General features: G+C 44.2%; 1 protein-coding gene across 4 annotated transcripts in view; it reads left to right on the forward strand.

Annotated features, from left to right (window-relative positions):
• Window positions 1–14,756, forward strand: part of ITGA9 (integrin subunit alpha 9) — a 458,012-nt gene that overhangs the window by 418,474 nt on the left and 24,782 nt on the right. For all 4 annotated transcript variants that reach the window (XM_053599997.1, XM_053599996.1, XM_053599998.1 and 1 more), the window contains 2 exons: window positions 529–648; window positions 3,830–3,931. In XM_053599997.1, coding sequence (XP_053455972.1) covers window positions 529–648; window positions 3,830–3,931 — 222 coding nt within the window. The remainder of the gene's footprint in view (window positions 1–528; window positions 649–3,829; window positions 3,932–14,756) is intronic.

Here is a 14,756-nt window from a genome sequence, read left to right on the forward strand (position 1 = left end):
AGCCTCCCGAGCAGCTGGGACTACAGGCGCCTGCTACTCTTTTTTCATTTTTTTTTTTTTTTTGAGACAGGGTCTCACTACGTCCATGGTAGTGAGTAGAGTGCTTGGTAGAGTGCTGTGGTGTCACAGTTCACAACAACCTCTAATTCTTGGGCTTACGCGATTCTCTTGCGTCAGCCTCCCGAGCAGCTGGGACTACAGGCGCCTGCTACTCTTTTATTATTATTTTTTTTTTGAGACAGGGTCTCACTACGTCCATGGTAGTGAGTAGAGTGCTTGGTAGAGTGCTGTGGTGTCACAGTTCACAACAACCTCCAACTCCTGGGCTTAAGCAATTCTCTTGCCTCAGCCTCCCAAGTAGCTGGGACTACAGGCACCCGCCACAACGCCCAGCTATTTTTTGGTTGTAGTTGTCATTGTTTGGCAGGCCTGGGCTAGATGTGAACCTACCAGCTCCAGTGTATGCACCGAGCCAGATTTGTCTATTGTCTTAATACCATTTGACAATCCTCTGCCTTTTCTTCTAAGGACTGTGAAAAACCAGGAATTTCTTGCCTAACAATGCACTGTAACCTTAGTGCTCTCGCTAAAGAAGAAAGTCGTATTATAGACATTTACATGCTGCTGAACACAGAAATACTGAAGAAGGTAAGTACTAAGAACTGTACTCTCCCCAGGGTACATTTAAAAGCATTTGAGTTGGTTTCCTCATGACACTCTGGCTGCCCTTTTAAAATTTTTCTGACAAATGCCCTTGGTAATTCTGCTGTTAGATGATGCCAGAGGAAAATACCAGACCCTTGCTATTCAAGTGTGGCCCAAGGACCAGCAGCATCAGCATCAGGGGAGTTTGTTAGAAATACAAACTTAGAATCTTAGGCTCCACCTCAGACTTAATGAATTAGCATCTTCCTTTTAACAAGTTTCTCAGGTGTTTTGTTTACGCATTTAAGTTTGTCATACTTCAGCTTGCATCAAAATCATTTGGAATTGTTAAAAACAAAACAAAACACAAATTCCTTGGAGGCGTATCTGAGATTCTGCAGTTCTGACAAGCTCACAGATGACGCCAACACTGCTAGTCTGGGGGCCTTAGTTCAATGGTTGGCAAACATTTTCTGTACAGGACCAGTAGCATATATTTTATTTAGGTTTTACAGGCCTTGCAACTACTCAACTCTGTCATTATATTGTGGAAGTAGCCATAGTCAGTACTCAAACAAGTGAGCATAGATGTGTTATAATAAAACCTTATTTATAAAAGCAAACAGAAGGGCAGATATGAACCATGAGTTCTAGTTTAGATGATATCCTGTTTTAGAAAAGTCCAACTTTTGAACCTCAGGCCACTTTGTTATTATGAGCTTAATAAAAGTGGTTCATAAAAAATACCTCAATCAGTGAATTGTTGGCCCTTGAAAAGTCATACAAATTTACTAAAATTTATTTTTAGATAAGAGCTGCTGAGCTGAGGGGCTATTTCCAACAAGTTGCTATAAAAATAATTGCATGTGAAGATAAAATGAAATATGCTTGTTAGCCACATGGATTCTATTTATTTTTCTTCGGGAATACTCAATTTGTTAATCTATATAAACTCATTGCTGTGTAAATGAATATCTTTAGAAAAGTCATTCCATGGTTAGTTTTAAATATGCAGAGCATAACAAGCTAATCTGAGAAGATGCAGGCATTGGGGATGTCATTTTCTATCTGTAGCTGTTATAGCCCCCCACACACCCCAGGAGAGCTGTGCTTAGTCCTGGTCTCCCTGGTTTGCTCTGGAGGGAAGCTAGTTTGGGGCAAGTTGGGGTCACACAGCAGCACTTCCCTAATGTAGCTGTCCTGTTAAAAGTACAGTGCTAGAGGAGGACCAGGTGTGAATTAGAGCTTCACTGGCTATCCTCTGATTTCAGAAGGGAGCCTGGCCCACATCACAGGAAGCACCTTCCTGGCATGAGTTCCCAGGTTAGGGTGGAAGAACTGTGCTTATGCATATTTACCTGTCCTATCTTATTGACAAATGGCACTGAAGACAGTTTCATTGTCTGCAACACACTCACCACTGTCAACAGAGCCCAGATGTTGGCACTGATGGTCCAAAGCCACTCTGATGTCTCCTTTGCCCTCTATGCGGATAGCTGCTGTTGCAATCAGTCATTTGTGTGTAACTGTGAAGCCTGGTTTTCCCACAATTTTCTTCTAGTGCCTCTTTGCCAAGGAATATGTCCCAGCAACTGCTGTAGTGATTGGCCACCTACTCCAGTAGAACCCCAGGCAAGAGAACTGAAAGCTGTAGGGTGTCATATGAGGCCTTGGAGGATCATTCTCCCAGGGCACTTTTAATAGAAACAAGCAGAAATTCCAGGTGCAGAGGACAGTGTAGAATGAAGTTAGCTTGGAAGCCAGATGGGGCCCCAGCTGCTTCTAGAACTTGAAATGCAGAGTGTTGGTCCCACTGAAGCCAGGGACAACCTCCCCGGGGAAGCCCAATCCGGGCTGCTCCAGGCCTCCCTAAAGATGTGGAGCAGCGCCAGCTCTGTGGCTTGCCTAGGCCTGCAGTTGTGTTTATTTTCCTTTTGACCTCAAGATCTGGCTCCAGGCAAGGGAATTTGAGGTTTTATTGTTTTGACCTTAACAAGTTTTCATTTGAAGTGTAGGATCTGATTTTTAAGAGGATTCAGATTTCTTTGAAAATGTTCTTCTTCTAGTCCAGAGGCCGTCTTTACTGATTCTATAACCCCAGGGGGCCTATCCTGAGCCACACTCCTGGTTTACTCAGCCTTTAGCTTTGGCAATTATCATCATCATTATTGCTACTATTATAATTACTAATATGCAAGATTATTTTTATTCAAGACTAAAAATATAGTATGCCCTGATAACATAAAACCACAAATATATAAAACTGTTACATTAGTTAAGAGATTATTTGCATACAAAATTATTTTTATATGGGGTTTTTCATCCTGGGGTTGAGTGTAGTGGCGTCATCATAGCTCACAGCAACCTCAAACTCTTGGGCTGAAGTGATCCTCTTGCCTTAGCCTCCTGAGTAGCTGGGACTACAGGCATCTGCCATGACCCCCACCCCCAGTTTTTCTATTTTTAGTAGAGACAGAGTCTCGCTCTTGCTCTGGCTGGTCTCAAACTCCTGAGCTCAAGCAATCCACCTATCTCAGCCTCCCAGAGTGCTAAGATTGCAGGCGTGAGTCACAGTGTCCAGCCCACTTCGGAGTCTTAGATATGCTCCCATCTCTAGCCCCCTTTCTCCTTAGGCTTAATTTATAAGTCAGATGTTTTCCCTTCCTCATCGCTGCATCAGGTTCCCTCTTCAATGTTAACTGGATTTGACTCCCAAACAACTTCATTTAAGAGCAAAGAAAGAGTTAAAGTAACTCATGTGAAGGGTTTGAGGGTTGTGGTCAGGGTAGGAAAGTGCCTGTAAAATGTAGATCAGATACCTTCTGTAGAATGCCAGGCCTGGGTCTGTTGTATACAATAAAACAGCTTTATTTATCTTAAACTATTTGTGAACATGTCAATATCAATATCCAAATATCTGGCTCTTACCACTTGCAAACCACAGCACAAAAGTTTGCCTGTGTTGATTACTGGTAAATTCCAGTTTCTCCCACCATGATCTGAAAGAATTCTTGAAAGAGCCCCTGGAAGTCTATGTTTATGTGGATGCTGGCATGGAGAAGTATCTAATTCGGTGATAAAACTTTTGTCTGGGATGCATGGAATCTTGGATGCATCAGCTCTGTCCAGTCCCTCTCAAGACTCGATCATTATCATACAGTACCTTGTGTTGTTTCCTCTACAGGACAGTTCATCTGTAATCCAGTTCATGGCCCGAGCCAAGGTGAAGGTGGATCCTGCCCTAAGGGTGGTGGAAATAGCCAGTGGGAACCCAGAAGAGATGATGGTAAGTCAGCCTCCCCAGCACGAGGGAACCTGGTGAGGGAAGCTGGTGACTTGTAGAGTTGGAGCTGGGATGTGATGGTAAAGACAATCTCTCAGCCAAGATATTGGGTTTGTGGTAGACCAAAGAAAATGCCTGTCTTGGCTTCTAAGCCCCCATGGAGAAGGTCTGTGGTTTGTTCTTACTGCAATAGCATTGTTCTCCAGGATGCCATCATTATGTGAAAGTTTGCCCCATAACTAGCCAAAGGAAAAATAATCTGGAAGTATCCTCCATAGAGCTTGGATTTCCATTTTGAAGCCATTTTATCTTTCTTAGACCTTTCCCTGAAACTTGTGTGCCTCCCAATCACATTGCTCCATGGATAAACACTGGGTGTTTTAAAAAAGAAGTTGCCTGTGGCTCAAAGGAGTAGGGCACCGGCCCCATATACTGGAGGTGGCGGGTTCAAACCCAGCCCTGGCCAAAAAAAAAAAAAAAAGAAAAGAAGTTGAATAACTTGAAGAGGTCATACTCACACTGCCAAGACCCAGGAGCTTCTCTTTCACTCTACCTACCTGCCGTCTTCACATCCATCAAGTGCCATTGGTGTGCAGGCCTCACAGACATGGGAGGGTGTGGTAAACCATGAGACCCAGAAGTGGGGGTATGGGAGAAGCTGGAGGGATAACAGGGCCTTGGAATTTTACAGCTTTCCATTGTTGTTCCTGGGGGTATAGAGAGAGCTCATCTTTTGCTTGGTATCCACACTTAGATCCAGGGGGAATGGGGAGGTCACAGCTGCCTAGGAACTGCTTTTGCCAATGAGCTGTGCAACAGTGTTGCCTTTCTGCATCCCCTGTAGTGAATCTGACTTTCTCTCCAGGGTGACTTGCCCTATCTTGGAAGAGTTAGTGTTGCTGTGAGAAATTTGTAAGAGAGAGAAATTCATAAAGATTATGTACTTAGAAAAGATTGTTAACTCATTCTCTGATAGCAGTGGAGACGCCACATGTTAAAATGTCAGGATGGAGATCAAGCCCACTGTTATAAGAGTTTGGAAGTATTCATGTAGAAAATAAATCCTTCCTAACCCTTCTCAGTCCTGCTCCTGTTTCTGGTGAGCAAGAGATGAGAGCATCTGCAAGTTTAGGATGCGTATGAGCCCCTGAATGGGACTCATTCTGGAATGCTGGTGCTACTCAAGGGCTGAGCATTCCATGCTCAATGCTGGGAGGAATGTCCTATGTCCACCTTTATTCCACTGTTCACATAGAGAAGTTGTCCAAGCACCAATTTTAATAATAGAAACTGAACAAAATGACACTAGGTTGTTCACTACTTAGGGTCAGTTTTTCTGGCAGATAAAATATTTAGAGTTGGCTTTACCTCTCCTCCCTGCCTTCTGGCCATTTAACTAATTCAGTCCTTCACCTAGGAAGTTAGAGAAGGGGTTCACTGCTCATTGTCAAAGTTCTGGTTTAAAAGTTTTATGGGATGATGTAATACATGCCCCTCATGAGAAGGTTAGAATGTTCTGATAGACCACAGTGTTAACAAGGAAGAGCTAATGGAAATAATTAACAAGTTTTCTACACGTGGAATCCCTTGCGTAGATGAAAAAAAATCACTGGGCACGTTGCCTTTTATTAGAGGACTAAGTTATGGGATCCAGAAAGACATTGCTTAACATCCCGTAGTTGGATTCTGAGTCATCTGTACTCCCCCAAATACCACTTCCATTAATTACTGTTCCATTTTGGGGACTATGGTGATATTTTCATTATTGAGAATTCTTGGGAAGAGGCTGGATTTTTTTTTGTTGTTGTTGTTGTTGTTTTAGTACTCCCAAGAAAAAAATTAACATTCATGGGAATCCCACAATGCCCTTTCTCTCTTCTTTCTATGACTTTGTCTTTTCGATCCAAGAGTTAAGATGAAGTTGTACAATCCGTTGTTTTCAACTTTCCTGGCAGGAAAAAGAAAATCTTTTCTGAGTAGGAAAGTTTGCCCTTTTAGAACAAACACGTTCCTTCCTGTGTGATTCTTCTCAATGTCTGGCTCTCTGTCAACCATGAGTCTGAAGGGGAATTTCCATAGAGGTTAGCCACCTAATTTAAATCAGGCAAAATTTTACAAGATTTTAACTTAGGCTCCAAATTGTTATGCCCTTGGAAGGAACAGGGAATGTTCTTGCATCTGGTATCAAGCAGGGTGGGGAAAACAGTCTGATTTTTAGCCACATGTATATGATGATAAATTTAACTGGTAGGAAATCAAATAATTTTTCTGTGATTCTTTGTGTCTTTTATGCCACAGCCCAAGTAGTGCTTTAAGAACATTTGGGTGAATAGAAATATGCAATACATTCTTGAGGCATTTGCCTTGTTTATTAATGGCCAGCTCTAGAGGACTTCCTAGCACATTGGCACGTGTGCAGGACCAGCCACACCAACCTTTCCTGGTTTTTGAACAGACCCAAACCTGAGAATTACAGGTGAGATATATGTGGCCACAGAATCAGAGCACTGGCTGTGAGATGCTATTGTTAAGTTGCATTTCATATTCAACCCAATTCTACTTATTTCTCAGGGAATAAATAGGGGGCAAGGCTGAAAGGTCAGAAAGTGCTGGTTGGGGCTCACAAAAATCATAAATATTAAGAGCGAGTAAAATACAGCTAACTGTGCCCTGGAAGGCTGGTCCTTATAAAGAGAAAGAATCTATCTCAGAGAGGAACTTCAGAAGGAAAATGGAAGTAGGCTCCAGAGACATTTATACTTACTCACACAGCTATAAAAAGGTATCAGATGATATTGAGTGGGTTAGAGAGAGGTCCCTGACCCTGGAATTGGCCACTGAAGGCTACAAATGAGGAAAAAGACTCAGCAACTAGCCCATATTTTAAGAGGCACTGCCAAACAATTGAGGCCAGAAACTCCCCCCAGGCAGACCAAGACTATACAGAATTGGCTGTGTTACTTTAAGATACTGACCCAAACTCCTTTCTCAGTCTTTGCAGGCAGTCCCCCAGAAACAAACCTCCAGTTTACATACAACTTGTACTTACAGAGGCTATTATAGGTAGTAGGTAACTGTATCTGTTCCAACTTACATACAAATTCAACTTAAGAAGAAACCTATAGAGAATTATCTCATTCATAATTGGGGGCTACCTGTATAAGAAGCTTACATGAATTCTTGGTATTCTCTTGATATCTTCAACTAGCAGAATATAGGACAAGTGTGTAAGTCCACAGATGGATAGGTAAGCCACTGCCATGTGGAGTGTGCACCAGGCTGAGATCTTTGGTGCTAGTGGGAAGGACTATCGCTATCTTGTTTCAGCAAATCAGAAGGGATTTAAAGAATATCTGGTAGCCCTAGGAAGTGCCGGGAAGGCTGGAGAACCAGACTGAAGATGTGAGAGTAGTCCAGAAACTTGGCGGTCCCGGGCTGGGCCTAGCCACGGGAAGTCTGGCATGATAAGTTGGGTACTGGACACAGCTTCCCTGGCTTCCCTCCGCCTCCTGCTTGGAAGTCAGGCAGGATGCTGCTGAGGTTCAGCTTCTGTCCCTGGGGGACCAGGACCCCCAGGGAAAGCAGGTCAGTGAACTGGGGAGGAAAGACCCTGCCTCTCCAGAGACTCACACAGGAAGGGGGCTCTCTCCTATAGGGAGGGTCACTGTGGGGCCAGCCAACCCCCCAGCTCTTCTTGGAACTCTCATCTGAGCCAGAGTCTTTGTTCAATCATGTAAACATATTTTTCATGGCAATTTCTAGGCAAGCTGCAATCTTAAGGAGAGAATATGAAAAGCTTTTTCCAAAGATGGTTGAGGGGTGTTTGTGCTTTTTGCTTTGTTTTAAGAAATAATATACTCAAATGAGTGATACTTCCTTGCTGATGTGACAGGGCACATGTCTGGGGCCATTTATCCTCTGTCACAGGTCAGGCATTCATCCCCTGCAGGAAACCCATTCTTGACCCTGCAGATCAAGAAAGACATCTCAAGAGGTGCCACTATGCCTTTCCTGGGTTAGAAGCACTGAACCCTTTCAGGGGTGTCCAACCTGCAGCCTGTGGACCACATGCTGACTTTTGTGAGGACCTTTTTTGTTTATCTGTGGTGTTGGACATTATGAAAAGTATGCACAGACTAATCAACTTTCATTACTCTTTGTGTATTTAATGTGGCCCAAGATAACACTTATTTTTCCAATGTGGGGCAGAAAAGATAAAAGGTTGGGCACCCAGTAAGAGAATGAAGGAGCTTCTGACACCCAGGGAGAAGAAATGACTTGCTCAAGATCTCACAGTGGCAGAAACAAAGATTGAGTCCAAAATTTGGGGCTCCCAGCCTGATGTCTTTCCCTCGCTCTCCCTGCATGTACTCAGTGACATGGGAAGGTGCTAAAGGGCCTAGACAAATGCAAAGGTATCCAGGATGGAAAGGAAATAACTGACTTGTTTTAAAGTATCTCTGGTAAAGCTGCCCAGCAGGCAGTGAAGCCTGGCAGCTCCTTCAGACTGAGCCTGGTTCTCCTTGTTCTAGCCGGGGCTCCCCCTTCTCAGTCTAGCTCAAACCCCAGAACGAAGCTCTTGGCTCCAGCTGTCTTTCACCTCTAAATAAACTTCCCCAGGCAAGCACTAATTGATCAGGATAGCAGGTTCCAACTTTATGTTCTTTGAAGCCATCTTGGCTCAATTCCATCTGGGTCCTTTCAGGAAGTCAGTCCTGGGCTTTTGGACTTTTGCCTTTGGGAAGAGAGAGTGTTGCATCTTGAATTTGGAATCAGAAAAGCCCAGATACAAATTCCATCTCCCCAACATCTTGTATGACTTTGGATGTCGGTAAGCTCTGTGAGTCTCAGTTTTCTCATCTGTAATGTGGGAAAGCTTCTACTTTCTGGAGTTGTTGAGGGATCAGTGATGCCTGTCGGAAGCTCCTAGAAAAAGGGCTGGCACCCAGCCACTGCCCAGCACACTGAGGCATCTTCAGTGTGGTCCACCAAGGACCAGAGGGGGCATTTTCTAACACGGCAAACACTGACTGCTCCAGAAGATGCCCCTTACTGTTCCTTTGTTGTTCTGCTTCTAGATGGAAAGTTTATAGATTTTACTGTCATAAAATAGGCTGAGACTTGTTCTTTACCTTTTGTGTGGCCAATTACATTTAAAATCATGTTCCACGTGACAATAGATTATTCCCCCCTTGAATCTTAACTTACGTTGATCTGTAGAGTGAAGAGGAGGGTCATTGGAAGGCCAAGGCCACCCCTACCCTGCACCCTCAGCAAAAGATGTAGGCTCTTCTTTCTGCATCACTACCCTCACATGTGAGAATGAAGCTTTGACCATCAGGAATTGGGAAAAATCCCAGGATACTCTGCCAAACCCATGAGTCCTGTTTTCTGATGGTCATTATTTGGTTATTCACTTGATGAACATATACAGTAAATTGAAGGGATTCTAAGGGCCAGACATGGTCCCTGCTTTCCCAGAGCTGACTGAGGGGAAGCAGGTGGTCAGCAAAGGTGCAGACAGAGGTTTTATTTCCAGTGGAGACTAGTCCCGAGAGTGTAACTGCTTTAGATTGGGGAATCAAAGGAATGTTTCTCTAAGGAAGCTGAGACCTGAAAGATGAGACGGAATTACCTTGCCAAGCATGGGGAAGAGTATCCCATTTGGAGTGGAGGGAACTATATGAAGACATAAGTTGCTTGGCATATTCAAGGCACTGGGAGACCAGGGTAGCAGGAACCTGCTGAGCAGTGAAGAGAACTTTGATGGAAGATGTGGGTGGCGGGTCCACACCAGGTAACACAATTGGGCAGTTACAGAAGGCAGAAGGATTCATAGCTCCTGTTTTGAGCAGAGAATGTCATAATCTAATGTATATACTGTAAAAATCACAGGCTATCACGTGGACAGTGGATTGTAGGGGGTACAGGTAGAAATAAGGAACTGGTAAGAAGACTGTGACCTGGGAAGAGGTAGGGGTGGCAGAGGAGAGAGAGGTGGACAGTATATCCGTGTTGATGAAGGTGTGGTGACTGGTGCTAGAGTCATGTAGGGACTACCTGTCCCGAAGGGGAGGGGGCAAGATGACATCTTGGTGTAAAGCTCCTTGCATGGCACATCCACTTGGGCACTTGGTTAATAGTGGCTATCACTGCATAAAGAGATAGCCAGGACACTCTGGGAGGTTGAGGCAGGAGGATCACTGAGGTTAGGAGTTCAAGAGCAGCCCGAGCAAGAGCAAGTTCCTATTCCTACTGGAAATAGAAAAAAAAAAAAAAAAATCAGCTGAGTGTGGTGGTAGTTGCCTGTAGTCCCAGCTACTTGGGAGGCTGAGACAATAGGAACACTTGAATCCAAGAGTTTGAGGTTGCTGGGAGCTATCATGATGCCACTGCACTCAAAGCAGCAAAGTAAGACTCTGCCTCAAAAAACAAAACAAAGATAGGTGTTCCCAGCAAGACCTGGAAAGAAATGGGGGACAGGATAGGAAAGGGGAGAAGGAAAACCAGGGCAAGATTTCAGGAAACATCCCAGCCTCAGCCTGATCCTATGGGGAATCTGGAGCACCCATAACACCTTGGAGTCTGTCACACCTTAAAGCTAGGCTTTCATAAACCTGTATGGTCCTTGGCTGGAGGCCATCCCAGAGGTAGTAAACTCCATGGTTGTTTACCCTTTTCCACACACCCTGGGGGAGAGTGGCCTGTAGAAAAGATGCAGAATCAGAGGGTTGGGCAGGCCAAACCAATGAGGGGACTCAGGGGATCTGGACGAGAGATGGAGAGTGTTGGACACAGAGGGAAATGTTCTCAACTCAAATCTTGGGAGCTCTGCTCCATGCGCACCTCTGTGTCTTGTTATGCTGAATGATCCTGATGTTTTAGTTGTACTCACATCTACTCAGTTCCTATGACACGCTGGGCTTGTGCTATGATTCTCTCTCACGTCACCCTGTGAACTAGGCACTGTTCCCTTCGTTTCCTGTCAAGCTGAATGAGGCTCTGGAAGCCGCAGGAACCTGCCTAACATCCCACAGCTTGTCAGTGGAGGAGGGAGCCAGGCCTGGCCGCAGGTGTGCCTGTTGGGAGCTTCTGAGTCTTTAATTCCGTGCTCCTCTGGCCCATGCTGTGCTGTTGCCCAGTGCCCACACACAGTGGGAACACTATTCAGAGCAGATGGGAGGAATCGCAATCCTGGATAGTAAACAGCTGAACCTCTGTCTTGGCCGTGACCCTTGGCTCTAAAGGCCTCAGAAGCACATCATGTTCAGACTTAGTGCTCAATTGATTCTGGAACTCTTCTCAGTATGTCCTGGACCTTAACCAGATGCACAGATACATAGTCAAGAGGGTAATGAACACTCCTTGGGACTCTCAATAGCTGGAGATGAACAGCTAGCCTTACCTTTGTCTCTAAAGAACAGTCATGAGGATCTTCAGGGTGAAGAGATAGAAAACCCCACAGCACCTGGCACATAGTAAGTGCTGTACAAATGTGGAGCCTTTAATAAAAAGCAAAGGATTTATATGATCTGAGGAGAAACCAGAGTATATGTGGCCTATTTTTAATAACAAAGGAATTAGCACCAGCCCACCTCATTCCTCTTCAAATTCTCACAGAGCAAGGAGTTTCTAAAACATGGCTCCTGGCAGACATGGAGCACGTTTGATATCTCTGTCTATCACACACAACACAGACTCACAGTCAGTCATGCCAAATGCACAGTTTATTTTTTGTTGATTTATGCTGTCTTCACAAGTCTCCCTGCACCTCTAAAACTGGCATGCTTCCTGAATGATGTGTTCTGACAGCAACGTGAGACACTAAGGCTCTGCTGAGGGCATTTCTCCCACCTCCCTCCCCCACACCCCCACAGGCTATTAGATGTAATCAGAAGCAGGTGGAAATGTCATTTCATTGTCCCAGATGTTCTTCTATTTTCACTTTTTATTTTTCATAATGTTATTTTATTCCTTCTGTTGAGTTAGCGTGTGATATTGACTGCAGAAGAGCATCTACCATTGTAATTGACCTTTAGCCAGTCTGGGTCTGGGATTGAGTCTCTTCTTGAGTGGTGTTGACCGAGCTGTTCCCCATCACTGGAAGCCCACTCTGTCCAGCAGAGGCCTGGGCAAGGTGTACCCCAATTGTGGTCATATTCTCAGGTCTTATGGAGACCTGGACATTTATAGCTATAACATTAGGCATGTTTGCAGTGGTTAGAACACAAAAGTTTCCAGAAACACAGAAGTGAATCAAATGCTGTGGTTAGCTTTGCCAGCTGCCTCAGACCATCATTCATTCCCTGACACCAGCTTGCCAACCTTGGATGCATTAAACTTTATAGCAGTGGGCAGGGTGCCCAGCATCTGGGCCTGCATCACCCCAGCCTGATGTCTGCACTCCTCAACGTTTCCCCTGAGACAAATCCACATGCCCCTCATTTTCTTCTGTTTTAATTAGCATCCAGTGCATGAGCCCTCCAGCCAAGGTCTATACCATGCCATTGTCCATCCCTTCTCTGGGCAGAACTCCGCCTTCCCCATCTCTCAGCCAGAAGATTCCCCACATCCTCAGTCTTTTTCTACTTTGACACTACCTCCTTTCTTTTTTCTTTTTATTTCAGATTAATATGAGGGTACATACGATTAGGTTACATTATTTGTGTTGTAACGTAGAGTAGAGGTTGTAGTTGAGTCCTTCACCCAGGAGGTGTGCTATATACCCCTACATCATACACATTAGGTAAGCCAAGCCCACTCTCCCATTCCCCCTCCCCCCTTTTGAATTTAATTGCTTTTTTCTCTCATGTAGGCCTGTACTTGTTCATCAGTTACTTTCAAATTTGTATTGAGGACATGGGATGCTTGCTTTTCCATTCTTGAGATACTTAACTAAGGTGAATGTTGCCAGGCACTCTGGGAGGCCAAGGCGTGTAGATTGCCTGAGCTCACTAGTTAGAGACCAGTCTGAGCCAGGATAAGACTTGTCTCTAAAAATAGCCAGGTGTTGTGATGGGCACCTGTAGTCCCAGCTACTTGGGAAGCTAAGGAAAGAGAATTGCTTGAGCCTTTGAGTTTGAGATTGCTGTGAGCTGTGATGCCATAGTACTCAACTGAGGGCAACAAAGTGAAACTCTGTTTCAAGAAAAACAAAAAAGAAAAAGACTGTTTTTCAAATCCATCCAGGTAAAATATAAAAGATGCTAAGTCTACATCTTTTTTATGACTGAATTGTATTCCATGGTATGCTTATGCCACAGTTTGTTAATCCATTCATGAATGGACAGGCACTTAGGTTAGGTTTCTTTATCTTTGCGATTGTGAATTGAGCTGCTATAAACATATAAGTACAAATGTCCTTATAATGATTTTTTTTCCTTCTGGGTGAATACCTAGTAATGGGATTGCAGGATCAAATGGAAGCTCACCATCTCTAATTATCAGAGAAATGTAAATCAAAACCACTCTGAGATATCACCTAACCCCAGTGAGAATGGCCCACATCACATGGTCTCAAAGCAACAGACTCTGGCAGAGAGAAAGGAGCACTCATGCACTGTTGGTAGGACTGTAACTAGTACAGTGTTTTTGGAAAGTACTATCAAAAGTCCTCAGAGAACTAAAACCACCTCCTTTCTTTCTTTCTTTTTTTTTTTTTTTTTTTACCTCCTCCTTTCTTATTGGCATGAATCTACCTGGGGGAAAGCACTTCCCCTGGAACCCCCTTACCTGGACTTTTGTTCTTTGGACCTCTGCAGGCAGTTCTCCCTGCTTATCTATATTCATTTTACAACTAGAATGCTCTTTGCAATAGGCAAATCATGTCACTCCCTTGCTCAAAACCTGCCACTGGCTGACTGTTTCTCTTAAGGTAAAACACTTAATTCTTACTGTAGCCTCCAGCACTTCCTGTTTCTCCAGCCTCCTGGTGAACACCTTCCTGTACCTTCTTGTTCATGCTGTTTGTCCAGCCCACTGGCTGATGGCAGTGTGTTACCCTTGCCAAGCTCACTCCTGCCAAAGGGTCTCTGCACGTGCTGTCCCCTCTCCTTGGAATGATCTTCCCTCCCCTTTTTGGCTTGTTAACTTCTTCATGTCCTTTAGCTTTCAACTGAAGTAGCTCCTCAGGGAACTCTTCTTGACCCTCAGACGTCTCTAAGTCTCCTATAACCATGAATCTCTCCCTTGTGGCATTTTCCACAGTTATAATCTTGCATTTATTTGTCTACCTGACCAGGATTCTGTAGAAAGAAGGTAGAAGTCTGTGACCACACTGACTGCCTGTTTTGGGCGACACCTGTGGCTCAAAGGAGTAGGGCACTGGCCCCATAAGCCAGAGGTGGCGGGTTCAAACTCAGCTCCCGCCAAAAAGTGCCTGTTTTCTTCATCAATGAATCTCCACAGTTGTCTAACATATAGAAGGCTCTGCACACACATTTGTTGGATGGATGGGTGGATGGATAGATGGATGAAAGCATAGATAGAATGGATGGACATATGGACAGATAGATGGGTGGGTGGATGGATGGACAGATGGATGAATAGATGGCCAGGACACCTCCATATCAATAACATTTGCAAATAGATTCTTGAAGTAGAGAGAAAATTATAGCACTTGGAGAGTCCAGCTTCAAATTCCATCTCTTTTGTTGCAGAATGAATCACATTCATATTTCATCTGATGTCATGGCAGAAAAGACATTATATTTATTAATTTTCACATTTATGAATCATAGAATGAATCACTACCTTGGTTCAGGTGGCAGGAATACATGCATTCAAGCCCTTGCTCTTTAAGAATTTATAGTTTACTAGTCTGTAGACG

The sequence above is a fragment of the Nycticebus coucang genome, chromosome 8 (assembly GCF_027406575.1).
Source record: "Nycticebus coucang isolate mNycCou1 chromosome 8, mNycCou1.pri, whole genome shotgun sequence".
Classification (NCBI taxonomy): Eukaryota; Metazoa; Chordata; class Mammalia; order Primates; family Lorisidae; genus Nycticebus; species Nycticebus coucang.